Source organism: Hippoglossus stenolepis, chromosome 3 (genome assembly GCF_022539355.2).
Source record: "Hippoglossus stenolepis isolate QCI-W04-F060 chromosome 3, HSTE1.2, whole genome shotgun sequence".
Taxonomy (NCBI): domain Eukaryota; kingdom Metazoa; phylum Chordata; class Actinopteri; order Pleuronectiformes; family Pleuronectidae; genus Hippoglossus; species Hippoglossus stenolepis.
In genome coordinates, this window is record NC_061485.1 from 11,057,549 (window position 1) to 11,085,454 (window position 27,906).

General features: G+C 40.8%; 1 protein-coding gene across 4 annotated transcripts; it reads right to left on the bottom strand.

Annotated features, from left to right (window-relative positions):
• Positions 1 to 362: 362 nt before the first annotated feature.
• On the bottom strand, positions 363 to 27,638 carry LOC118105466 (protein phosphatase 1 regulatory subunit 1A). 4 transcript variants are annotated; one of them, XM_035153295.2, is made up of 7 exons: positions 27,157 to 27,638; positions 15,394 to 15,454; positions 7,894 to 7,931; positions 7,667 to 7,730; positions 5,493 to 5,690; positions 3,139 to 3,267; positions 363 to 2,409 (listed from the first exon to the last, which is right to left on the bottom strand). In XM_035153295.2, exons 1-7 carry the CDS (start codon positions 27,235 to 27,237, stop codon positions 2,330 to 2,332), a joined length of 651 nt encoding a protein of 216 aa, XP_035009186.2. In that variant the 5' UTR covers positions 27,238 to 27,638; the 3' UTR covers positions 363 to 2,329. The 4 variants fall into 4 exon arrangements, with proteins under 4 accessions (XP_035009186.2, XP_035009187.2, XP_047195425.1 ...); XM_035153296.2 differs by having other exon boundaries at positions 5,508 to 5,690; positions 27,157 to 27,637; XM_047339469.1 differs by lacking the exon at positions 3,139 to 3,267 and having other exon boundaries at positions 5,508 to 5,690; positions 27,157 to 27,633.
• Between the last annotated feature and the right edge of the window lie 268 nt (positions 27,639 to 27,906).

The window sequence follows — 27,906 nt, forward strand, 5'->3', positions numbered from 1 at the left end:
GATTTCACAAGGAGCTTACATTTCTGGAGAGTCCCCAAAGATATTTGTGAAAAACAGTTCTGTTTATGAAAAATGAATGTGTCTTTTACGCTCCTGGCTCCGAGTACATTGAATTATTTATCGCCATAGTGCCTATTTTTAGAATAAAGCCAAAGTGAATCTCAGCTGAACACATGAGCAGTGGTGCAGTGATGTCAGACACTGCTAATTGACACTGTCGGTTGAGTTAAAGTTTTCTGATGGATGTGCCGGTTTTTGACATTTAAATATAGGAAAGCAGATCCTGGTTCACTTTGTTTTGGAAACACAAGACAACTATTTTTTATTATTTAAAAAAATAATACTCAAGGAACAACACCCAATCACCAATTTAAACATTTTATTGTATCAAACAAATTTAGATTACAGATGTAATCACCAATCTATTCAGGTAAAACTGGAACAAAAACTCCCCAGATTTGATTCATGTAAATTTCACAATTACCATTCAAAAACAGAACAAACATTACATGGTCCATAAATACACTGCAGAAGAAGAAGAAACTAAAAGCTTGCACAGGAATGTTTAAAGGTCGTTCTTTGTTCAACTGCTCGTACTGTGGCTGACTCATCTGCTGAAGTGACATCAATGCTCGGGTGGCTTTAGTTTTCTGTTTCAGTTTTATTCTTCTGTTTTACTCTTTTGTCAGAAATAGTAATAATGAGGTGGAGGTTATGGAAGGATTGTCAGATAATCTACATGATGATGCCAAATAAGTGATAGGAACAACAGATGGGAAACATTTAATGAAACATTCAGATGAAGTTTATACAAAACTAGAGAATGTCAGTAATTGCAATTTGTGTCGGGTCATTTCAAATAATATTTGCTGTTTTATATAATATTTCCCATTCAACATAAAACATGGTTGATACCTTGGTCTTAGAAAAGTGTCATGCAGGAATGTGTTTTATGAGCAGGATTCAGATTCCTTAAAGCGTTCAAGCATCGAAAATGACAGTGCAATTTGTTCGCTGGACATAGATTTGTCCTTGTTAATCCAAAGTATGTAAATGAATACGAACCCCTTATTGACTAGAGATTAACAACATATGGATCGGCTGGTAAAAGTCTGGTTTTCAGTGCATCTAATGTTGTTATTGTTATTTGAGGTATTACCAGTAATCACGTCCTTGTGTAACAGGACTGCAGTCTTGAAAATCAAGCCATTTGATTGGCTGTATGGAAACAAGATCTACGTGCACTGACGTATGTGACATAGCAAAAGGGCTAAACCCGTGGGTACCAAAAATCATGAAATATAAATGTCTGGTTTGGTTTCTGCTTTTTTCTCAAAGGAGAATGTCTTTAATATATATTCGCCTGCAACTAAGTTATTTTCATTAGTGTTTAATCTGTCAGATTATTTTTTTCAATCAAACAATTTGTATAAAATTGCTAAAAGTTTAGTTTGAGAATTCAACAGGACAAATCCCTAACATATTGATAATATGAGATAATTGTAGACCACTGATAAAAAACCAACAGATATTCATACTGGAGAAAACTGAAAATTCTCGTAGCCGATTCATTATTAGAAAATATATCAACTATGAAAATACTTGACAATTAACTCTCTGCTCATGGACTAATAAATCAAATACCTAATTGCTGCAGGTACATGCTGTAGCAGAAAATAAACATGCACGTGATCATCACTTGGACTTTGAGAAGACTTTTGCAGATGTCCAGTCTATTATTGTAAACATATATTTATGTATTTAAACTGTCAGTCAACCCAAATTTACTGTGTACTAATTTTAAATTGAGCATTGAAATCCTACTTAATGATATAAGTAGAAGTTGAAATTATAGTTTAAGTCCAAGTTATTTATGAGGTACAAATTCATTATTATTGCTTAGATTAGGAGTAAAACTTGCAGAAGTCATGGCACGTGATGATGAAAACTGCCTGATAGAATTTCAAATGGAGTTTCTGCCTTTGAACATTAAAGGAGACATTAAGCATGTGAGTTGCGGTAGTGAATAATAATGACTGTGTGACTGAGACAGGAAAAGACTGATCCATTTAGTAGATGTTACAGTAGGCTAGTTTTAGTTTTAGGCGAGTGCAGGGGCAACAGAAAATGAATGGAATCGTCCCTTTGACACAAAATAAAAGAAGAAACCTTTGTTCTTGTTGTCGAGGTGGTAACTAAGGCCTGACTGTAGATGTATGTATATATGCCCTGATGTTTCTAACACGTGGATCTGCACACACAATCTTCTGTCATTGTGTTGGGCTGGCCGAGCAGACTGAGCAGCATTTTGTCGTTCGGGGGAAAAACTCTATTTTTCTTTCTCCAGGCTGCATTGCTTTGTCTTTTCCTCCTCCGGCTGACTCGTGCTGGATGCTGCATCTTTTGTTCCTGCAAAATATAGACAGTGACATGAAAGACTGAGAGACAATACGAGAGAAGAGAGGCTGGCATGAGGGAGTAAAAATGGACTCTCGCAGCCCCAGCCTTTAATACATTGTGTAACCGTTGTTTCTCTGAAAGGAAGAGAAAGAGCAATATGTTTTTTTCCTGTTGCTTTGTACTCAAGAAACCAGTATCGACCAGGTGCTGAATATCGTTGCTTTATCCATAAATGTCACATGTACTTTCAAAAAATATTTTACAAAAACAGCAAGACAAAAACAGTGTTTCCAAAGTTCTCAGTTTTAGGAGCTCGAAAACTCGAAATGTCTTATCTATTGTTTCTTCCTTCCAGTCTCTCCTCCTCTATCTTTTCCCATAAAGAAGATTCTACTAGACAAAGTATAAGCAGAATTTTTTTGTACATTTTCAACTTGCATACCACCACCACCACCACCACCCACGTGCGAAAAAAACAAAATTTTCTTGTATGTAGCTGCCTCCCAGGGTATGTCAGCCGTGGCGGAGCTCTCTGAAGTGTGGATCAAAACCACTTCATAAATGTTTGTGAATGAGCCAGGGATTGCATGAAACCTTCCCCAGCCTGTTGAACTGTTTAACAAATCTAAATAAACCCAATAAAGACAGTCCCCTGAGGAAAAGGCCACGAAGGAGACGATAGAGATGCGAGAAGGAAAAGGTTCCTGCCTGTCTGTGGCTCCTTTGACTCTAATGTACCTGCTTGTGTGTTGTTTTGTTGCGATGAGGGATCTACTACACTGGCCACGCTGGAACAATCCTCTTTCTCCGTGGAGAGGGGGCACTCGAGTCCACCTGCAGCCTCTAATAGACTCTCCCTGGAGAATTCTGCGGGGGGAAGAGCGACAAATAGAGGACGAGGTGATGATAGCGACTGAAACCAGAGAGAGATGAGTCCTCGTCATCATACGGGGGCTGTGGATTAAAAGCTCTCGGTCGATATTTATTGTTACGTCCTATTCCACCATGTGTCATGAATCAGGTTTCTGATATGAAAGTAATGTCGATCAATACCATGTGACATTTACAGTTGTGTTTGTTTACTCCTGCTGTCTGGATTCAAAAGGCTGAAGCCACACTCCAACGGACTGGTGTTAATGGTCATTGATTTGTTTTCCTCCGCCTTCCTTCTTCTTTTCATCTTAACTGAAAGCTTGATCAGAACTTTGTCTATAACATAAGAGCAATCCTAACAAACACGGTTTCATCTTGTAACCTATCTTTTATTAATAACGTCCGTGTCCCAATCAATTCAAATTTAATTACTTAACAATATTAATGTAATTTTTGCACTCTGGTGCTATTGCTTTGGATGAAAGAGCCCCGTCCATTCGTGATGCATTAGTCCTGGGTAATTACTAAATGTGTGCGAGCAGTGTGGGCTGCCCTCTGTGACCATCCACTCACCCGCTATTAGAGTGAATGATTTGGCAGGAGTTTAAAAGCTGACCTCTGCTTTTTGTCATGGGCTGTGCAGTATCTGGCACAGAGAGGAGACAGTAAGAGCCGAGGCCTTTTAACAATGCAAGTGTTTGCATTAGAGGATTAGTTCTGCACTTTATTATATACGCTGAGTTGCTTTGTGGTTGACAGGCAGACCGACATCATACCATATATCATTGACAGCATACTGACACTCATGTAAACGTCAAAGGTGTAAGGTAAGAACGAATATCAATTGTTTGATTTCTACGTAAATTCAAAAACTGGTTTGCTGGTTTACTGCTTTTATTTATGTTGGTAGATGGACTTTATTACCTTCGGACATAGCAGGTTAGCTGTTTCCAATCTTCATGCTAAGATAAGCTAACCTGACAAGCTGCTGGCTCAAGATACATAGATCTATAGTGATAATGGCATGGAACTATAGGCTGGCACTGTCACCTCACAGCAGGAGGAGTATTTCCATGAGCAGTTTGCATGTTCTACCTGTGTATGCGAGGGTTTTCTCTGGGTACTCTGGTTTCCTCCAACAGTCCAAAGATATGCAGCTTAGGTTTAGGTTAACTGGAGACTCTAAATTGACCTTAAGTGAATGGGAATGGTTGTTTGTCTCCACGTTTCATCTTTCTGATACGCCAGTAATCTCTATAAACAGATTCTAGCTGCAAATGGAAAATATGTGCATGTTTATTTGCATATAGAGTGGGGAGGTGAGATCCGATCACAAGTCGCCGCTCAAGACACATGCGGAGACTCATTCTGATGCCTGGGTTGAACTGACCTAATTAGAGCTGTCCACTTGTAACCAGATCATCCGAGACACATGTAAACACCTGGTATGAACAGGGCTTCAGTTTCCCTCGGCCTCTTCCCCCTCGCTCTTCTCAACCTCACATTGCAGGCACACATACACGTCCCCTCCAGCTAATTTCGCGCTTCCTACATCACTCTGCTTCACTTTCATCCTCTTTTCTCTCAATTCCGCACCCTTACGTCATGTTAATAAGCTTTATTTGGATTCACTCCTCTTCCTTAATATGCCTCTGCAGCTTCCTCCTCTCCCTCCCCTCGGCCCTCGTCCCACCATCTGCTCTCCCATTCTCGTGGTATCACAACATCCATTTTTCAGAGGCAGCAGTCACCTCCTCGTGTCCTTCCTTCGCTCCAGCACTCTCGTACCTTGTTGTTTCCATCCATCCATTCCTTTCTCTGTACCTTTCCTTGACCCAGACCGGTTTTTGGCAGACTGCCTTTTGGCCACTCCTTACCCATTCATTAAAGGGATAGTTCACCCATTAATGAAAATGTGTCATCCAAGTGTCAGTTAGCCCTGACGTTCAAATTTGACTCGAAACAGCATCATTTTCACCATGTTTTTTAGCCTGAATGTCCTCTCTTATCCTCCCTACTAGTTACTGCTGCAGTTCTCGTGAGAACTTGTGAGTATAACGAGTATAACTAAGAGGATAGCAGCAGACATATACTGTTGAAGAGTCATTTAACAAGTTGCATACACGCAGTTGGTGAACTTAATTTTCTCTGTGAGTCTCAAGGAGGTTTGTGAGGCGGCTGCAACGCTGCAAGCATGCAAATGAAATCTTCTTACTCACTGTCTTCAAACATACCCTCCATTTGGCAGCGCAGTTTCTCAAAGGCCTCCGAAGTGGAGTCGTTGTCGTGCGGGAGCTCCTCCCCGGCGGGCATGGAGTCGGGGCTGGGCCGGTCTGACAGGCAGCTCTCCGAGGAGCACTCGTCCCCACCTCCCTGCGACTGCCTGTACAGGTGGTGCTCTACCATGAACTGCAGCTCTGAGAGGACGCAGGTGGAGATCGGAGAGGTAGGGAGATATAAAGGGTTAACTGGGTGTGAGAGAGAGAGGATGAGAGGGGGGAGGAACAGTGAACTTAAACTAGAAAGTTTAAGAAGCATCATTGGGGAGAAGGAGGACGAGCAAGAAAAAGAAAGTGGTGTGAGATGAAGGGAGCCAATGGGAGAGAAGAGGGGTTATGAACCACATTTAGTAAAGAGAGGTTGAAGGAAGAAGATTCCGAAGGTGGAGATTTACTGAGAAATCCATCACTTCAGAGGAACATCGTAGGTTAAGCATTTTAAATAAACCAACAAGATTAAATTAACAACGTGCACTGATTGGGGGGAGTTACGTAAAGATGCATCCGAGTTTGAAGATTATTTTAATCTTCTTTTTTGACCACCATCTATGGTTTATCACTTTTAATCCCCTCTAGTGGGAATCTATCGCTCGAGTTTCCTCCAAACAGTGACTCATCATACTTAGAGCTGTTTATATGTGAAACTTATTGACGAATAATCAACTTGGAGCTACACATTTCATTTATCTTCTCACTGTTGTTCCCCTGCTTCCCTTTCTTTGTTAGAAACATGCTACATAGAAAACATAAATTAATTTACATTCATATAAATTGGTTTGGAGCTGCATTACTGTGATGAGAAAAGGAAACAACCTAGAGAAATGTCAGGTGCTGGAACATTTCTCAGGCTTTGTATTAATTTAGTCCGACTCGGTTCTGCTTTTAGCAACAAAAAAAATCTGAGATCTGGTCAGAAAACACGAGATAATGAGTCCTCGCTGAGGCAAGTGCAGCCCTGATTGGATCCAAGGTTGATAAAGGCCCCTGGAGGTAGAACACACTTTCATCAATTGCCTATTGGGCTCACCAATCAAATTCAATTTAGCTGACATTTGATCTCCAGGTGCAATTTGGAGACTGGAAATTGGACATAACATCCTATTATAGGATAGGTGGACATTTTTATATTCTGTTTTAAAAATAATTCTTACATGACTACGTGTATATTTATTCAGTTTTTGCTTTCTGTGATAAATCCTACTGCTGTGAAAAGATCATTTTCAGAAACTGTAAAAAGTGACCAACTGCAAATTTATTACTTTTCTATTGGTAAATTTATTTATCAATGTATTGATTCTATTTTGGTGATATCATGTCTGAATTAACTGCGACAACATTGTGCAATTTTCTTTTTCCCCACCTAGTGAACAGCTTGTGATAACTCAGGAAGCTCCTTTTTTTTACATTACATCTTGTTTCTCACATGTTCTCCCCGGTGGTTTAAGAGCTTGTGTTTTTGTTTACACAAATCTTTTTTCTATCCTTCTGAGATGGGCTGTTTTGGGAACAGTTGCTGCCGTTGGCCTTTTTTATACCCGAGGTTCGATGTGTTTGACTTGAATTTAACTTACGTGGCCACATTCCGCCACAATGAGCAACAACATCAGTTTGGTTTGAAAAGCTCAGAAACAGTATTCACCTCTGTGTTGTCCCCATAGCTGTAGAAACATGAACACCTGCTCTCTACCCGACCTGATCTAAATGATGAAGACAGGCACCAGCCTCATCTGATCACCTTTTGTTTTTTTGTCTTCTCCGGCAGACCTCTGTGAGCCATATGGGTGACAGTTTGAGTTTAGAATAAGGCTCAGCATGAGTCTTATAAATAATGCAATAGAACAAGATACAGGACATTACTGTAGCTGAGGCTGTGGCAGCCTTTTGCAGAAAATGCTTGGTGGTGACTAACTGGAGCAAATGTTTTATTAATTCATTTTCGTATTTTTGCCCTATGGCAGCAAATAGAGAGAATTATGTGTTGAAGAGAATTAAGCGAGTAAATTAGGAGAAAGAGCAGCAAGAACTGAGAGCTTTACTGTTGCAAAGTGTGAGCTCACACATAAAATACCAACATCACATTAAGGACGATGACAACACTGATAAGTGACACTAACCTTTCATCGTTGGAGTTCCCTTTTGCCCTTTTCGTCTTTGTCGAGGGGAGTTCAACAAGGCGGCCTGTAAAACATCAACATGGCTTGTCAGCTGGACAGAGAGCACCAAGATGGAACACATTTTAATAGAAGTAGAGTTAATTTCAAAAAAGAAAGAAGAACAGATCTCATATAATCCTATTTCTATAATCTTATTTCACTGAAATACAACATACAGATTAAATTACCTTGTACAGCTGGTTTGGGAGACGATCTTCATCTATTTCTGCAATAAAGAAAACAATCAGTTCAGTTCTAAACACAACAAAGCGATGATAATGAGAGATTCAAGGTGCACACAGACCTACAGGCAAACATGTTGGGCACCAAGTACACTGGGCCCACACACTGTGCAGGTTTCATAATGTTTTGAACAGAGCAGTGGAGCTGGAGAGCTGCTGTGTCCAGACAGTGCAGAGCAGAGTGGATCCAAGGTGACCTCCAGCCACATGGTCATCTGATACACTGGGAAAACACTGCAGTAAGTGTTTTTAACCAAGCACCGTGGGCGGAGTTACTTTTTATAACTTGTGAATAAAAACAGACTCTGGATATTATTGTACAGATGAACTGTCAAGCTCTGTTTACCCAAACTCCCGAAGAGTCGTAAAATTAAAATCACTAAATCCTCATACAAGTTGGGGCCATGAAATGCTGATGAACTGTCAAAACTGTTACTTTTACATAACAATAACTTAAAAATAAAACTAGCTAATTATTTGTTTTGTCTGTTTCATTTCTATCATATTTTATAACCTATTCATATGTTTTGAATTTTGACGTGTCAAACAATTGTAATCATGTAAAAAGTACATAAGCACCACGTACTTTGTGTACTTTAGTACTTCAGTAACATTCCACCATTGCAGACCCAATATTAACCACATGTAAGATCGTAGTGTGTGAATCATGACTCTGTGGTCCCATAGGAAACTACTGAAATAGAATAAAAATCAGTTGACTGGAGAAGAGTAAATCCATTAACTGTGATCAATAGTAAATGTGTTGAACCTGCATCCAGCACCATGTTCCAGCCTTGGAACTTTTTCTAGGACACCGCCTTGTTGCTTGGCAACCTATGCATCCCAAGGCACTAGGAGGGTTGAGTGTGTGTGTGTGTGTGTGTGTGTGTGTGTGTGTGTGTGTGTGTGTGTGTGTGTGTGTGTGTGTGTGTGTGTGTGTGTGTGTGTGTGTGTGTGTGTGTGCCAGTGAGGATGTGCATATATTATTCCAACTTAAAAGTATTCACCAGGGTGTTCAAAATGCTAGTGAAGTGCTTGTTTCTATATTCATCATTCTCTTCCTCTTTTACTCTGCACAGAACACAAACCCAGCGGTCTTATGAAAACAGTTTGATTTCTTTTCGGGAATGATTCATTTTTATTCTGTGCATGTTTACAGCCATGCTTGAAACAGATTCTTATTTCAAGTGACTTCCACGACTGTGACAAGGTTCATATCAGCCGATATGGATTTTGTTACAAATCAATCCCAGGAAATGGGCCAGTGAAGGGCTGTCCTTCAAGTTACAGGGTGAAGCTTCAGATTTATAAACAGGTAATTGACAGCTATTGAAACGTGTCGGTCTAAAATTTGTTTCATCCCACCAGTGAGCTTCCCTAACTTCTGCTACACTGCCCCTACCGGTTAAGTGCATATTGCATCTGGCGTACGCTCCAAATCGACGCAGGATACACGAGGCAGCCTTCATGCGCACACGTATATGTAGTTAACAGCAAGTATAACTCCGGCTTTACTTCCTCCTTTGCTCCCGTCATACTTGCTACAGCCACTAGAGGGCTCTGTCACTTGAACATCAACATGTTGTTGTGCAGTATTTGCTGAAACGCCCACTCATGTTGTTCTTCGTGGGAGGACAACCTGAAACATACATGTGCATGTACGTGTATACATGATGACACGAAGCCAGATATAGATGCATGTGTATGAATATGTAATGAATGACTATTGTTCATTACTACAGTTGTGCAACTTAGTGTGTATTGTATTTTTTTTTGTGATAAGTGTTGTGTGTCCCGAATGGACTGTGATTGTTTGTTTTCAGCACCAAACATCAGCCTAAAGAAGATGAAGTTGTTTTGACCTTGAAAAGATGAACCAAGCATATGATGGAAAATTCTGTCATTTCAGTCTTAGTGATTCGACATTTTTACACGACATTTGTCACTTGAGTTCTATTGTCGATTTTAAAACAGTGTATATATGGTAACAGGGCAGCAGTGGCCTCATTTGAACAAACAACATGATGGTAACTGTTATAGCATTAGGAGAAGACATGGTTGAAATATCATTTGGGTCGAGAAACATAACGCGTGGGTTTCTGGCGGCTGATATTCAGATTGATTTGTCTGCGTAACCAGAACATAGTGAGAGAAGAAGCCAATAAAAAAAGCCATTTCAGCAGTGATGAGTCTGTCACAGGAACTCCCAGCCGACTGAGCGTCTGCCACAAAGCCAGATGAGAACAGAGAGGGTCGTCTGACTCTAATTTAGCCCGCCTGCCATAGCTGTTGTCAGTTTATAGTTGCTACACTGCATTTGATGAAGAGAAATGAGCAAAGTAGAGAAAACTTCTGAACCGTGAGTTAAGCGACAAACAAATAAGGCTAAACACAGCCCTGCACCTAAAAGGGTTTTATCTCTGTTCTTTTTGCAGTTGTTATGGCAAAAGAATTGGGATAAAAATAAATGTTTTTCTTCTGTTGTTCTTTCCCTTCACGTCCAACTTATGTGCAATTAAACAAGAATTCAAACACTGATATTATCTCCTCAAGAAGAGTAAATAAATACAAATTGTGTCACTATTTGTTACTTTCCTAAATAATCTGTTGAAATTAGGTCTGAGAATTACTGCGTAAAACAAGATATCAAATTATGAAAGTTGTTGGTGGTGTTCAACCAAAATGTTTGGTTGATTCTTATCATTATTGACTCGATTTAAGCGAATAATATGAAACTTTGGCTACAATCAAAACACCCAATTCGATGACGTTGTGAAGCAGCATGGGATCATGGGAGTTGTTGTCTTCAGCAAACATCAATGAATGGTCGTGATCCATTACAATTGACCAAAACAAACAGTGGAAGGAAAAAAACAGCTAACTGGCTAACTGGCTAGCAGTGAGTTTTTTCTTCGTCGTACATCGTCTTCCCTTGAAGTTATAGCAGAGATGAGCAAAGCCACAGGTAAAGCGGATATGACCCAAATAACAAGCGACTTAAATGAAACGTTCTGTTACCCTTGAATAAAACTGTGGATTTCTCTGGGTTTTAACATTATTGGAAATGTCCAGTCCACCTTGGAAAGTTTGTTTAGAGTTTCATGCATTTGTATTTCATGTGACAGAAGCCAAAGTGGGATCTTTTTATGAGAGCATTTGCATAAAGAAGCAGTGTTGTTGCTGGAGCAGCTCATCATCTGGAGCAGAAGGTAATAAAGTGATTTTATGAATGGCAATAAATGTGAATATTCTTCCTTTGTTGTTCTTTCTTTTATCTCAGTGAAGTTTGTTACTCTCCAGGAATCACTGCGGACATGAATCCTCCCAAAAACCCAGCCCCCTCTTCAGAGCAGGTTCAAATCAGGCCAAAACCGAACACAGTCCCTGCTCCCTCATTATTTAGGCCTCCGCCCCGGCTGTCTGTACATCTGTGGCTGCTCTTCTGATGTGCTGTTGGGGTTCACAGTGCACAGGACAGAGCAATCTGCAGAGCATTAAATAATGCACGGCTCTGTCTGATGAAGGGCACACCATCATTGCACCAGCACAGCTCCTCTCCCTCATCATCATATACAGTTCTCCCCATCCCCCTCATATCTGGCACATCCTCATCCTCGCACTGTAACTGTCTCGCTCTCCGATTGTGTCTCTGAGTCTGATTAGATAACTGTCTTCGCCTCTGTTAGTCTGTGTCAACCCCTTCGTCTCTTTTCCTTTTTTTTCATCGATGTCTAAATCTCTCCATGACATGCTGTCCTTCTCAGCATTTCTCATTTTGAAGAAAGACACGGTGCGAGATGCAAACCAGCATGAGACTGAATACAATCTAATAATAAACTTGACACGGACACACACAGTTCTTCTCCAATATACAATGCATTGTTCTCCAAATATTTCTGGCTGTCTCTGCCTGCTGATTTCAATAATTACCACCCTCCTTTCCCTGACATATATGCAAATAAATGTTTGCCAAGACCTAATGCATTGTTGTTTTTAATAGGTGGGAGGTTATGATGCTTTTCATGTGCCTTGTCAGCTCGAAATGAAAAAAAGAAGCAATCAAAACAATACAGAAAGGTTCTGCAGCTGCCTTTTTAAATGTGATTGTGTTTATTGCCGCAGTTTGAACTTTAAGGTGGGGGGCTCACAAAGAATCTCGGGGCAAATGCGACGGACGGAAATTAATCAGAATATCTGCAGGTTCATTTTCATATCCCAAGTATTAAGCTGAATCAGTTCACTCTCACAAATCACAAAAACAGACAGTAAATCTAACAGTGGCTGCACTAGAGCACACTTCTCGCCCAAGCATGACAGAACCTGAGTGACAGATATGACTGCAGTCTCCCCGCCTATCACGGGAAAGAGGCACAATTAAAGCCGAGGCTATGACGAGTTCTGGTTGCCTGTGAGGACGGTGAAAACTTTATGGAATATTTTGACAGCACACAGACATGGTAGGAATTCTCCCAGTGCTGCCAATGGACAGAGATTGAATGACACAACTTTGCAAAATACAAAGTTAGAGACCTTGTGTGTTTTCAAAGGTTTTGCTTAATTATAAAACTATAGCAGGCTGCCACAGTGGAAGTAATTACTGTAAAACACTGGTGTTATTATAAAAATTATAGATAATATTCATACATGCCTTTATGGCCACTAGGGGGCTAATTAAGCTCAGAGAACCAACGTAAAGTGCGCCTGTAGTTAAAACTCCCCTCTTGAGTTATTCACGACGTTGGACCTATGGGAATTTTGTGAACCTGGAAAGTTGTGACATGTTTGCTGATGTTTTCAGAAATCACAGATGCAAAAATATTTTAAAGTAAAATAATTATAAAGAAACGTTAATATATAATCTATTCAATAACACATTTTCTCATAACCCCTCAGGCATTCCCACACTCTCTTCTAGTTTATATATCTTTCCACTACACACTGTTTCCTCTCCTCTGGTCTCTAATCTGGAGGATTATTCAGTGTTTCATCTGCACTTTCATTCAGAGATGAAAGTTGATTCGAAGACACTCCACATGCCCATTGTCCAATTAGTGCATCAAACACAGAAGCAAGCGCACTAACTCAAACGCACGTGCACAAAGACACACATCAAGCACAAAGGATCGAAAGCAAAGTCAGCACATTTCTATCCATTTAGAAGAACTGTTGTTTTCAAGATAAAAACATGAAGGATGTCAAGTCTTAGTGATAGAAAAGTTGTGATTTGAAAATATGTGTCAGTGGCAGTCGCTGCTGGTATAAACAACACTTGTATTTATTCATACAATACGGAGAATACCACCCTCTGTTTTTCTCACCAGGTGAAAATGAGTTGTTCTGCCCTGTATTCCCAACTGATCATCTCTTACTGTAATTCTGCAGTGAGTTACACACACAGACGAGCAGCGAGTCATGGGATGACTCATAGAACAGAATAACTCTGGGGAGCTCTGCTGTGTTTGATCAGTAAGATCCCATGAGAGGAGACACACACACACACACACACACACACACACACACACACACACACACACACACACACACACACACACACACACACACACACACACACACACACACACACACACATGCAGATGTTGTTGTTGCTCAAACACTTTTGATGCACAATAAGATTGAGATGCAGCATCAGGCCTAATACAAATGCGTAGAAGTGTGTGCAACATATTCGTGGCTGTAACTTGTTATTGTGCGGGTCTCTGTTCCTGCGTTCATCACATTACGGAGAGAAGCAAATCCCACCTGGGTACAAAAACCTGGTCTCCACAATGTTGAGTGTTGTGACTGACGCTTAAAGGTTAAGTTTAGGTTAAGATTAGGATAAGAATCATTTTGATTTATTAAAATGTTATTGTTATTACAACTAGTGTCTGTTCTAAACCTGCCTGCCTGGAATGGACTGTTCTCTTGGTCTGTGCCGTCCTGTACTTGTCGTAAATGCGTTGCTGTCGTGATCGTCAATGTCACTTACGATAATGAGTCACAGCCGCCGCTGCTACAAAGCGGAAAGTTTATCGATTTTGAACGTATCCTATGTCCAGACTGCATCTAATTTAAAACTGCAGTACGCATGTCAAGTGTGAAGCTAATAAGATGAACAGTTCTCGAGATGTGCGTTCCACATACAGGCAGACAGAGAGTTTAATACATTTTTGTCTCACAAACATTTCTCAACATTCAACTGAATGATGACACTTACTTCAAACATGAAAACTCAGAGGATCATTCACAGTGTGTGGGAGCAGTGCTTAAAAAAATGGTGTTGGTCTGAATAAAATATTTTGTATGCTTATCAAAGCCTGTAAACAGCTATAAATAAATCAAATATATGTAAAAATGAAAAACACTTTTTTTTTAACTCACTTACAAAATAGGGAGACGTTTTTCATCTTCCCTCCAGACTCTTGCACTCGTCTAGTTTTGCAAACCTGGTGTGTTCCTGCAAAGCTCAGCATCAGAATCGACCCCTTAACTCCAATTATCTTTAAATCAATTCTGGACTCAACCCATGACCCGACCATAAACCCAGAGAAATACGCTCTGAGCTGCTGCTGAGCAGAGCAATGCAAGTCTGAAAGAATGCAGGACAGAGAACTAAATTAATCATGAAAACAATAAAGTAACAAAACAAGATGAATTGATAAAAAGATGTCAGCAGACGATGCAGGCATGAGGCGCTCTATAAGATTTCAGTCAATCCCTTCCACACGTGTTTCCTCTTCCTCAGAGCAGCTGCTAACATCACACCTCTCCAGAAATGCGTGTAATGTTACACACATGCTATCACAACAGGGATACCGTCATTAATTATTCAGGTCTAGAGACAAGACACCAGGATTTAACTGTTAACTGACCTCCCGTGCATCTCAGACATCAGGAAGCATTTCTCAAGTATTCACAGTTTACACAGAGAGGTACTCTAAACAATAGCTGCAGATTCTTCACTGAGGATATCAGTGAATATATTTTATTTGGAGATTTAACATTTCTTTAAATAATAAGATGAGAAGCAAAGCCACAGAGTTCAAAATGAAGTATTTCACTTGTATTAACACAGTTTGCAGATTTACAACCGGAGTCAGTGTCCGTGCCGGAAGCCGCAACAGCAAGTTAACAAGAACTGTCTGTTCTCAGACTGTAGATAAAGATGGATCACATGACAGCTCCTCACCTTCAATATTTTAAACTGAAAATAAAATTACAATAGAGACAAAAAGAAATAACTAACTAAAGACCCTTTATTATCATGCTGTCACTTTTGTGACAAATATCTTTTTAGCAATGTCACAGTTTCCTCGGATCACAGCAATGTGATAAAAAAAAGTGTGTGTGTGTGTGTGTGTGTGTGTGTGTGTGTGTGTGTGTGTGTGTGTGTGTGTGTGTGTGTGTGTGTGTGTGTGTGTGTGTGTGTGTGTTTCAGTTTCTCACCAGGTGAGGACTGATCGCTGGATGCCACTAAAGTAGCAGGAGTGGGTCTGCGTCGTCTGATCTGAAAAAAAGTGGAACAATGTCATGCTGGAGGTCATTTTATTCCTTGGACAAAAGAAAAACAGGTTGCATTAAAAAAAATTTGCTGCCATGCCAAGAAGATATTTAAGTTTGAAGTGTTTTGAAGTATCTAAATCCCCCAAAACACTTTCTTGCTCTACTTTCACACAGATCCTCCATTGGGGTTTATTGGCTCCACCAAAAAATGCTAAGCAGTACACTGAAATGTGCATATTCTACAAACAAGACCAGTCGGGGAGTCGAGTCCTGTTCCCTGAGGTCCAGGATTATGGTTATCATTACACAGAGCAGCATCCACTGTCCCCTGTGACGCTGGCAGCCCGTAACACAGCCAATAACACAGTGTGTGTTCCATATTTTGGGTTTGGGGACTCAGTTTGCAGACGTCTGAGCTGTGAGCGAGCAGAGCTGGATCTCACAGTGCTGCACTGGGAGAGCTGCAGGGCAAACTGCCACCACCTACTTGCTTCTTGGCTCATGATTAGTGGAGTGTAGCAGTTATAGAGCGTTCTGGGACCGTACATGAAAAGACGAGCACAATTCACTGAGCTGCTCAGCAGTTCGTGTTCAAACCTCAAATCTCTGTGGGTAGAAACACTGGAGCTATGATGCAAAACCAGTTTTATTTCAAGGCCCTGGTTTCAATTAAAAACATGGCATCAAGATTAACAACAAGGATGTTGTTAATCTTGATCCCATGTTTTTTAACTCCTTCATTTTAAATAAGAGTTAAAATAAATAGTGATCCTTTAACTGTCATGTCTTCATTTGCGTTGTAGGTATCCAACAGAAAAACAGCGATTCACCACTATTTTAACAACATGCAGTGAAGTTATTTATATAGAAATATGTGTAATATTTGCAGACTGTAATATTTATACGGTCATATTTTGTTTGCAAACTTTTTTATTGGTGGCACACTCTGACCCACTAATGTTGCAAATCAACTGCTCCATGTGAGAGTTTACAAAATAAACTACTGCTCCATAAACCCTAAAAGGCTGTGATAGTGGAATTCAATTAGACAGGCAATTATTCAAACACACACACACACACACACACAGAGAGAGAGAGAGATGCACTCCTTACACAGAGCTGACACAGTGCTGATGAACACTGGAAGTGGTGCGAGCTCCAGTTCTCCATACATCTTTTCTAAATGCTGCTTCTGCACTAAAAATCAAAAGCTGTTTTACTTCAGCCGACACAGTGAAGCATCACACTCGCATTTTATGTGACAATTTAAAATTGATCATTTAGATCAATTTAGACCTTTGAGATGAGAAATTAATGATCAAAGTTTTTGGAAAAGACAGAGAGCAACAAAAGTTGGAGCTGTGCTGTGAAAATGACTTTATAATGGGAAGCTAGAAGACAGGGACTCCTCTTTATCGCAACCGATTTCAAAGTAAAAATCCCAAAAGTAAAAATAATTGGATTAATATCCCCAAGTGCGTGTTTGACTTTTATGCTTTAAATATAATTCGAGAGGGAAATCTTGAAATTGCCCAAAATAGCAGGAAGCACACACACACACAACACATACAGCCCGAGTGACGAATCTGATGTTTGAGCCGTGCACGGTGTGAAACCTGATCTGCTAATGGCACCACAGTCACACTATGACACTAATGACATGGAATAATTATGCAACTTCAGCAATAATGTGCAGTTATGAAAAACCAGCAGTCACTCCAATTTCAGCAGCAAGGTCTAATTGCGTATTCAGATTTGAAGAGACTTCATTATCTTCCGAATCACAGCCTTGGATCACAGGGAGGCTGCGTGAATAACAAGCAGCGCCTGGTGCCTTTTCTTTTCCTGCACAGACGAGAGGAGATGTGGTTCTGCTTTGTGCTCTTGTCCATGAAAACTGCTGAACTCGCATCCGGAGATGCATGTCAACTCTTCAGTGTTGCCTGACCTGTGCTGTTTTCTCTTTTCAGCGTCCATGCACAGGGTCTCAAATGGTAATATCTGCTTTGCATATATAACCACGAATAAATCCAGGTATGCCCAGGATGCAGAGGTTAAAGATGGTGAATCCAGTGGCTTAATTGCACCCAAAACTGAGTGCAGGAATCTGAAGCTGTAGCTGCAGCTGCATGTTTTGTGGGAATGTAAATGCATCATCACTGCATTGAAGGAAACTGGAAAACACTGTGTCCTAGAATTTATGTTAATTGGGTGAGTGTTATACTGCAGTAATACTACGAGGGGGTTATTGGAAGGCGAGATGGGATATTTACAAATGCTGTCTGTGAACATTTTACTTATGCGTTCACTAACAACATTTTTTGACTTGACATACGAAATACGAAAAATCTTCAATAATCTGCAATCCCATTTCTTATAACATCCATTTTCTGTGTAAAATGTGTTGTTGATAAACAGTTTGTAGGAGACGGGGTTGAACAGGGCACGAAACAGAAGGATTCTCCCAAACACAGATACGATTTTTCAGTCAAAAGACAAAAACTAAATGTCTTATTTTTTCTTATTCTGGTTTGCATGCTGGAGCTTAAATGTTTTTTTTTTGTTGAACAGAAATTTGAATCTTACCTATGGAGCCTACAACAGGAGATCATGTTGCGTTGTAATATCAGGTGTGATTTAGAAACAGTTTGAATATATATAGTATATTTGAACCATGCAGTCTGTTGTTTCTTGTTATGCTGACAACACTTACAGCTTCAAATATTCTTCAGGATTTTTTTTAATCTTGTTACTTTGAGTAAATATAGATACTTTTGAAACCCATTTCGACAAGTTATGAGAACTTTGGTTTAAAAATAAAACCCCTTTAACTTATGATATAAGTCATAAATTGATTTGAAAAATCTCACTACCAAAATAACTCAAATCTACCAATCATCTTGTCTAAAAAATATATTGTCCCACGTTTTAACCTGCACCTGGTAACTACAGTCAGAGTATATGTTATATATCAGAGAGGTAAGAGGACACTACTACTACAGTCATCAAAAAGTTATACGAGAAACCCCTTCATGGATATAAACAGTCCTGAGGTGAAACTCTGTACAAATCAATATGTCAGTACATGATCATGTTTTTACTCTCCTGGATTCCAAGGTCAATGAACTCTAACTCTTGTGTGTACTCCAAATCTGTTTACAAATATCTGAGCCCTGTGTGTGGGGGGGGTTTTGTTCCATCATGCCGGCCCACATTAAAGCACAACGTCTGTGTACAACTGATTATACCAAGAGTCATTGTTATTCTCCTCAGACAGCAGCGGAGTGAACCCCCGCCCCGATCCTTCGCTCACACAAATACCACCGCTCACTGGACAGGCTCAACCTTCAAACCATAATGCCTGCCTTTCAACCCACAGACCATTTAAATGCAGTTCCGTCACTCCGCACAGCAAACGGACAAAAACAGCCTTCAGAGTGATGGGTGGGCATGAAGAGCTGTCTATGCCTGATATCCTTGTGGCGCGGGGGCATTGGACAAAATACCCTTGGCTGGAAAATATAGGTCAAGCCAAGAGAAGGCAAATTTTCCCAGCAGACCCCGACGGTGTGCGTATCCTGTTTGTACCAAAACTTTATTTCAAGACGAAGAAAGCACCTAACAACAAATACTTTCAACATGACAAAGATGGGAAATATAAAAATCCATTGCATCTATCTTACTTTGTATGTAAATACTAAATACTAAACTGCATTTTTATCTGACCTCTATTACAAACTTGTATTAGTGGTTGTTTAGTCTCTCTCTCTCTTTTCAGCTTTTAATCTTTTTAGCACTATTCTTCTACCAATCGCTGGATCCCTTCTATCTGGCTGTGTTAAGTGTGCTGTTTTATCAATCATTGTGTTTGGTGAGTTACATTAAGACCATCTATTATTACAGCTTTGTGAGAGTGGAATTCAAACTCGCTTAATTACAGTTAAGGAATATTATCCACCGCCTGGAGTCAAAGCTCCAAAAACAGGATAATCTGCTTGATGACTCTCTCTATAGCTGATACCCAGGCAAAACATATTTCCACCATCATTTTCCCCGAATGATGCTGTCATGCTGCTCCTGGTACATGTTCCTTCACAGCACTCGCCTTAACATCACATGCTGGGCTCTCGTCTGCAGTCCCCATCAATCCCAATTAAACTCCATTAAGTCTAGAGCAACGGTGAAGGTAGAGTGCTTTTAATTCTACATGCCACTCTTGCTGTCAAGCTGCTCAAACACAAACCTCCCTGATGGTCTTGAATTCCCTCGCTGGGCTTGAATACTTGCAGTGGGAAAGCACTGGCCCACCAGGAGGGACTTGCATCTAAAGAGAGCGAACTGGAAGCAGTGGGATCCACCACTCCTGCACTCAACCTGGACCCTGCAACACCGCGGACCCTGAGACCCTGACCATCTGTTCGGCTCATTTCAGCACGGACTGACCATCGCCCATTTCCATTTACCTGTTATAATCAGCAAGTAACACCAGGCTACAATTGGTCTGGCGGTGTGTTGTTCAGAAAATAGTCAGAGCCTTTCTTCTGATTGGCTGACCAACCTGTTGATGCAAGAGCTCTGTGACAGAGGAGATGTAAAACTACTATCAGATACTTTTTGGTGCTTCAAACCACAAATATTTATCTTCTGCTGGATATTAAAACTACAAAAACTACACTATTGTTCATGTTATATGGTTTGAAGTAGACTTGACCTTGTAAGCTTCTCATGAAATACCCAAACAAATGAACTGAGGTGAGAAAGGAGGGAAAGAGGGTTAATAGTTACAAATCCTGACGTGTACAGACTTTTCTTCCTGACTGTGATTTGCATTTGAGAAATTACGTGATAGTTCTCTAATCCCTGTGTTATCAGCTCTGTGACCTTCAGTGGAACATTGTGTTTGCACTGGTCAGTACGCCGAATGAAGACAGGACATTCAGATGAATTCCTGGGAAAAAAAGGTAAACGAAAACCTCCCCTAACCTTTGTATTGGGTTGGACAAGGCACCGCTGAGCTGTCAAGGAATCATAAGAATTTAGAACAAAGCACCAGTCATTACTTCATCAGAGGATTCATGGGATTCTTCATATTTCATCTTGTTATTTGAAATATGATCTTGACGTTGTTCGGGCTAAAATCAGAGCTCAGCCATTATAAATCCTCACAGCCTCCAGTTTGCTCTCATTTGCTTCTGAATAGAAAGAATTATCTTATTCACAGAATTCTGAACCCTGATAATTCATTTTCCTCTATCTGTCTTTCTTCCGTCCTCAGGCCTCCATCTCATTCTCTATCAAGTGAGAAAGAAAAGTACGACTTCTATTTCTAAATTCTCTGTTTCTATTTCTATTTAATCTCTCGACCAGCTGCGGATGGAGAGCAGGGGAGTTAGATGCAACACATGCTGTAATCTATTCTCTGTAATAGATCCAAGGACATTTGAAACGTAAATACTAGTTTTTGCTGTAAAATACAACTGGTGCATTAAACATAATGTAAGTTATCTGCTCAGGCCGGAAAACTGTACAATCTGCCTGTCGTGACAAAAACAAGACCAAATGTGTACAGGACCTGTCAATTGAACAGACCACTCTATAGTCCCTCAAACCTAATGTACTGTAGAGGGAGGGCTCCTCATTTTGGGAAATAAATGTCTGTGCTTCCTTGCTGAGATTTAGATGTTTAGACTCTCATCACTCTCATCTTCTATGTATTATTTACCCGGAGCTAGAAGGTTAGCTTAGCATAAAGACGAGGAGTAGGGAGATACAGGTAGACTGTCTCTGCCGAGAAAAAGTCCACCAGCACCATTAATTCAGACTAAAAATATCTCTGCAAAAGAAACAGTCCCTCTCATTGGTTCTAATGGGAACTGCAGGGGGAGTCCGTCAAAACAGAGCAGGATTCTCTTTGGTTTCAACCTGGCATCATTTTTGCTGCAATGCAATGTGACGTAATCCAGAAAGACAAACAAGTTCCTGGTGTTATAGTGTGAAGAGTGAACTGCGGATGTTTTCTGTTTATCTCTCAATGAAGGACAAGATAATATCTTTATTTTGTATTACTCATTCATTTGCAGCAAGCTGAACGATGTACAGATTTGATTCTGGTGTGATTCCCACCGAAGTTTAGGCATTTTCATTTGCTTTAGATTTAACAAATTTATATTGTTATTGATCTCATCTAAATGACCCATCTAACTCTGCAAGAAAGCAAATGATCATGTTCCCAAAATGTCAAGCTCTTCCTTCAAATACTTCAAACGGATAATATGCTACTAATATATTGTACAAAATGTAGTATTTTCTGTTAGAAACAAACACCATTAGGTCTCAGCCTCTATCAGTTACAGGCAGTTTGTGCTCTTAGGTGAAGAGTGAGCTCTAACGGGAGGCTGTGATAATGGGGGACACTCTGTATCTGTGTGTGGATAAGAGGATGAGAGTGTGCTGCTGTGAGGATCTGACCTCGGGGGAGGCCGTTCTGACAGACGTGCAGTTCTCCACGGGGCTGATTCACCATGCTGGGAGGTGTCAGGTTGCAAGGATTGCTGAACCATGGGTTAAAGTCCCTCTGTGCGACATCCATAACTGTTCTTGCAAACACAGTGGTCTCTGAATAAATTCAAAAGGGTCCCAGTGCTAATCAGCCAAGCTTTGGTCAGGCTCATTAAGGCTGAGACACTCTCTTGAGATTTTAGTTTTTGTAGAAGAAGTAAACTGAATTTTTCTTTGTGTACAGATAGAAGAACGACCTGTGTGTTGGTGAAGTGGAGGAGGTATACACGAGGCTGAAGGTGGTTAAGATCTGAGACAGAAGACACCCAGACACAAACAAGACAGACATAGAGACACAATTCCAACTGGACCTTTCAAACAGATAAGTTGCTCTAGAGCTGCAGAGACAGATCAGAAGACACAAGCACACAACTACAACCACGGAGTACGTACCAAATGTACCAGAGGCATCAATTTACAGAGAGCGTTCCTAATATCACTCGGCTAATTACACACCAACGTAATTAGCTCCAAGCCAAACACAAACTAATACGACAATCCAACCTTCATGCTCATCCGCTGCTAGTTTGATTAAAGTTAGGATCCTAATTATCTCAGTCCTCCTGATTGATTTGTGAAGTGCTAATATGACAGCAAACACAACTACAACAACAGTCGAACAAACCAACGCTGTTCATCTCAATGTGAGCAACCATGAACCAACTCTCGTGCCGCAGCTTTTAAAACTGATCCACTTTTACGAAATGCTCAAAATGACCATGTGCTGAATATTTAGATGATTGTCGGGTCAACACTAAAAAGGTGACACCTAGATTTTTTTTTTAATGCTTCTTCACACTTTGTTGGCGAAGGTAAGCCGTTTTCTTATCTGTTATTTCCTAAATCCTCTTCATATCCATGCTAAAAAATAAAGTCGGTGTCTGTAATAAAATAATGATTCCATATTTGGACGAAATGATTAATATTATGTATCTGTCTGTCAATACAATAACAGATTCACTATCTTTTGATACATTCTGCCCATCCTTCCACTAATTTGCTTACATACAAACAACATACATCGCTTTCCCAGGATTACCAACCCTAGCTTTAGTTGAAAAAAATCTAAGAATCGGGTTTTATTTTTAAGTTCTGAGACAAACATTTGTGTCAAACTCGTTCAAGTCATTATCTCAAAAAACAACTTGAGCGTGAAGGTTTTTTTATCGGCAAGGACATGATGCACCTGCCGATCTGTTTTTGAAGTTGTTTTTCTTTCTTCCGGTGAAACTCTCTCTCTGCGGAGTATAAACCTCTTCAAAGAGATGACAGACGTATTTAACCTGCAGTAAAAAGAGCATCTCTCCCAGTCACAGTGCAGCGTTTACATCCCTCCAGACTGCAGCGGCTGACGTTACAGGCTGAGGAGCGTCGGCTGACATTTACTGAAATTACACTACGATCAATTGAAACCCCTTTACTACACACGGGTACCATTCATCTTACTGTGTGCCTCCTAAATACAATTGACCTTTATTCACAGGAGACATTTTGGGTGTAATTAATAATAATTACAAAGGATGCATTATATTTAGTGCAGCTAGCTGGGATTTGTTATTGTTCATGCTGTGTCACTACCGGGACCTTCATGTATCTGAGCCATTGTTAATGAGATTTGTGTTTTTCCTGAGATGTCTGTTTTGAAAGGAATCTGTCAGCTGCACCTGATTTATTTATTGATTTGAATCACTTTGAGGAGATCTGTTTTCATGTTACAGTGAGTTTGTTGTTGTTATTCAGTAGAAATGTATGTATTTGTCGCTTATGACCTCCGCCAAGGAGATTATGTTTTCGCTACCGTCCATTGGTTTGTTTGTTAGTTGGTTTATTTGTCAGCAGGATTATGCAAAAAACTGATTACAAAGAAATGTGGTGGAAGGATGGGACAGGAGCCAAGAAACAACCTATTCAAGTTTGAGGTAGATAGTTTTTTTAATTGCGAGATGTTGGGCGTTTTTTGACATTTTTACAAATTTCTCAGGGGAATAATTCATAAATCTTGATTTTCTTTTTTTAATCAGGCATATTTAGCGGACTGATATCTATAAGTGTAAGCGTTTGGTGCAGCTCGATTGAATTTAAAGGGCTGATTGGTTGAGTGTCATTGTAGTTGGTAGGTAGGTTGATTTGTTGTTTGTTTGTTTGTTTGTTTGTTTGTTTATTTAGTTTGTTGTTTGTTTGTTTGTTTGTTTGGTTGATTGTTTGGTTGGTTAGTTGGATTGTTTGTCTGAAGGATTACACACAAACTAAATGGATTTATATGTGGTTTCATAAGGTAGTAGGATTTTTCCAGCTGCTGTAAGTCAAAAAACTGTTACTACAGCCAATGTGTAACTGAGATAATGTGGAGTGAGGAATAAACTGTTTCTTTAATAGTTATGTGTCCAAATACATTTGAGGGGACTGTTGGGTCTTGGCAGAGATGTGTGAGTGCCATTCTACCTCCAATGTAAAACCATAGGACCTGAAAACTAAGTGTGGGCATGGAGATGGCTGGGAGAGCCCCTCCACCTGCACCAGAGGATCAACCAGCGCAGGTGAGAGCTGTTAGCTCAGTGATCCCCAGGTTTAAAAGGCAGCCACGGAGCTGCCAGAGGGGAACACCGACACACATGGGAAAAGACGCACGACAAGACTGAAAAGGTTTTAAGGAGGACAATTTATGTTTAGTTTGGACGTTATGTTTCCTCTCGTGTGTCGGTGTCACTGCTGCCTTTTGAATCAGGGAGAGATGATTGGCCAACTAGCCTCAGCTGTGCCAATCCCCTCTCCCTGGTCACTGAGCCACCTCCACACTAAGTGTGAGTATTTTTATAGGTACTGCAGAGTAAAATGTGACGTTACACTGAGAGCTGGAGCGTTATAGACCGACACGACAGGCCAAGGGACAAATAGCTTGAACAGTAAAAATCAATGATATAACAGGTTGCCCCGTGGATTTTAAGACTATAAACCATGACAAAGAATGTGAAAATGATTTGTGCGTTAAAGCTCTTTTCCTTTCTGAGGGGATTGAAGTTACTTCACTTAAAGGGGACATAGCATGCAAATTCCACTTTGTTAGTGCTTCTACAGGTTAATGTGGGTATCTGGCATGTCTACCAACCCAAAAACTCTGGGGAAAAAACACTTGCGCGTTTTGTTATAGTTCCTCTAAGTCAGAAACGTCATGCTTGAGCGACTCGATTGCGCTTCCTGGGTATTGTGTCGTAACAATACACTGGAAGTCTCCCTACATGGTCTCCAGCGCGCAGCCGCCTGGCTGTTCACACGGGACGTGCATTTCTCCGCTGGTCAGCCCCATAGACTGTACATATAAGGTCAGCCCGCGATTCTGCTTTCTCCGCTTGTTGTTGTACCCGTTGAATGTCGGGGTTCGGGGGTAAATGATGGTCTTCATAGCCCCCTCTCTTTCTCTCTCTGTCTGTCTGCTTGTGTGCTTGTAGTGGATGGGCAGAGGGGACATTTAATTATGTGATTGGGAAAATTAAAACTCCAGGACAACAAAGGGAATACAAAGTATGGGATGCATATTTGATAATTTATATCATATAAAATATGTAATTTATATCGTTTAAAATCATGGGGGGGGAGGGGGGAGCTGGCTCATTAGCATTTAAAGGAACAGGCAGTCAAAACAGGTCGCTCTGTGGAGGGCTGTTTTATACAGGGTAAAAAGGAGCTGTTTTATATGATCCTTGTGGTATTTTGACCAAAGTATGTTACAGACATTTCATTAAGACCCCAAGGAACCATATCAACTTGTGGTAAAATGGGCATGCTATGTCCCCTTTAAGCAAAAGTGATTTCCTCCTTGTATGCAGAGGAGATGTGACTGATGGAATGACCTTTCAACATGGGCTGGAGGCTGAAGGTTTGATGTCATTCATGATATACCTCAGGTGTTTGTTCCCCAAGTCCTCTCACACTTGACTTAACCTCTTGCTCAAATGCATGTACACACCAACAGCATTCATTCTCCATATCTGAGCCTTTTAACCCTACATTCCGCACATTTGCTAACATCGCAACAACACAATTTAAACGTCCAGAAAATCATTCTCATCAAAATTGTCACTCATATTGTTGACGACCTAAATAGCCCTTTACAGTTACTTACTTGTCGTTCGTACTTGATGCGAAACTAACCTTGTCCCCAACCATCCCACACAATGTCCTGACAGGGTCAAACTCATACACGCACACACTGAGCACCATGCACAGACGAGGCCTCCTAACCTCCTCAGTCTCGGTGGGGCAAAGAGTGAACAGCAGGGAGAGAACGATAGAGAGTGGGGGGCAGACATAGACGGGGGGGTAGTCAGTTTACTTGAGGCTCATTCATAATGAATGGCCAGTCCCGGTCATATTATATTTATGAAAATGAGAAAGTGGGACACGTCTTGTCACTGTATTCTCCACAGGCACATGAACTGCACCCACACGGCCACTAATTCTCCTCACTTATGTCATAGAGTGACGATGGGTTTATAGGATCCAGAAACAAATGATAAAATTACTTTTTGGATCTTTTAATCTTTTCAAACTTCTGCTATGACAGTGGTCAAGCAACCCACTACAGAGCTTTGAGATCAACGTGAAGGAATTATCACATCGCTGATAGACATTTGATTTGTTTATCTTGTGATACCACACATGTTCTGTCAGTATCTCTCTGCCGTACAGTGCGTGCAGCCCAGTCGCTCAGACCCAAAACAACACCAAGCCCCTGGAGATGCGTCCGTGCACTGCAACACTCCGTGTCGACCCTGCTGAGTGTGTCTCTAACAACCTGCTACTCAGCGGCAGGAAGAATCAATCTTAAATTCATCATTTTCACTACAGGGCTGCATTTAAAAACACGCTGCCTGCTAATTAGGTGCGTGCGAGTAATAAGATACTGATGATGTGGTTTCTGTGGAGCAGCAATTCATCATTTGTACTGCGCACACTGTATTTTTTCCCATTCCAGTTGAGTTGCTGAGTAACTGCAAATGCTGAATTTGATGACTGAAATAAATCTTTGTCCTAATATTCTCTAAGTGACAGATTTTCCACAATAATGCCACTAAATGTTCATTGATGTCACAGATGCACGAAGCAGCCCTTAAGAGCCTGAAAGTCCCACATGCCCCCTCCTCTCCTCACCTGTTCAGCTGCCTCTGGGTCCAGGTGGCTGTCCAGGAGGGGGACGGTGAACTGTATCTTCCTGGGGCTCCCGGTTTCCATGGTGGCACTGTCTGCTGGAGAGGAGGACAGGGCAAAGAGGAGGAGGAGAGGAGGATCCGTACAAGAGAAGAGGAGAGTAAAGAGCTCAGTGAAGCTTGGCTGAAACAGGGAAAGGAGTGGGCTCCAGTTTAGGAAAAAAAAAAAAGTTTCAATGTGACTATTTCCTGCTCTTCAATTTTATCTCTTGACACACTTTTCCCTGATTGTCTTGACTTGTTGGTACCGGGTTTCTATTCTAATCTGTGCTCTCTGCTCTACCCTCAGCACCTGCCTCTGCTGTGGCTTCACTCTCCTTCCTCTCTGCCTCTCCCGGCTCACAGCACCGAGGCAAGGGCATTCTGGGCAAGGAACTCCTCTCCTTTGCTGTCATTCGCTGCGGCTGACTCCCTTTCACACCAAGTCCCACCCTCTCTTCATGTTTCTTCCTGTCGGTATTGGATGTCTGAGATCAGGGCTGTTCTGCGGCAGTGCCTGCACAGATGGGCAAGTGAGGATGATAAAGACATACTCTCTCTCTCTCTCTCTCTCTCTCTCTCTCTCTCTCTCTCTCTCTCTCTCTCTCTCGCATCATCTGGTTTCTGCTTGAAGAGAAACTATTTTTATATCACCTTCCTACACATGCATAAGTAAAAACTATTTCTCACTGAGAATGAGTCACACCTCTCACAC

Bases quoted from the DNA above. Each gene is read 5' to 3' on its own strand.
- LOC118105466 (XM_035153295.2), bottom strand. From the start codon at position 27,237: ATGGAAACCGGGAGCCCCAGGAAGATACAGTTCACCGTCCCCCTCCTG. The intron at 15,455-27,156 runs GTGAGGAGAGGA...ACTTTTTTTCAG, and splicing joins ACCCAGAGGCAGCTGAACAG to ATCAGACGACGCAGACCCAC. The intron at 7,731-7,893 runs GTAATTTAATCT...GATGTTTTACAG, and splicing joins TCCCAAACCAGCTGTACAAG to GCCGCCTTGTTGAACTCCCC.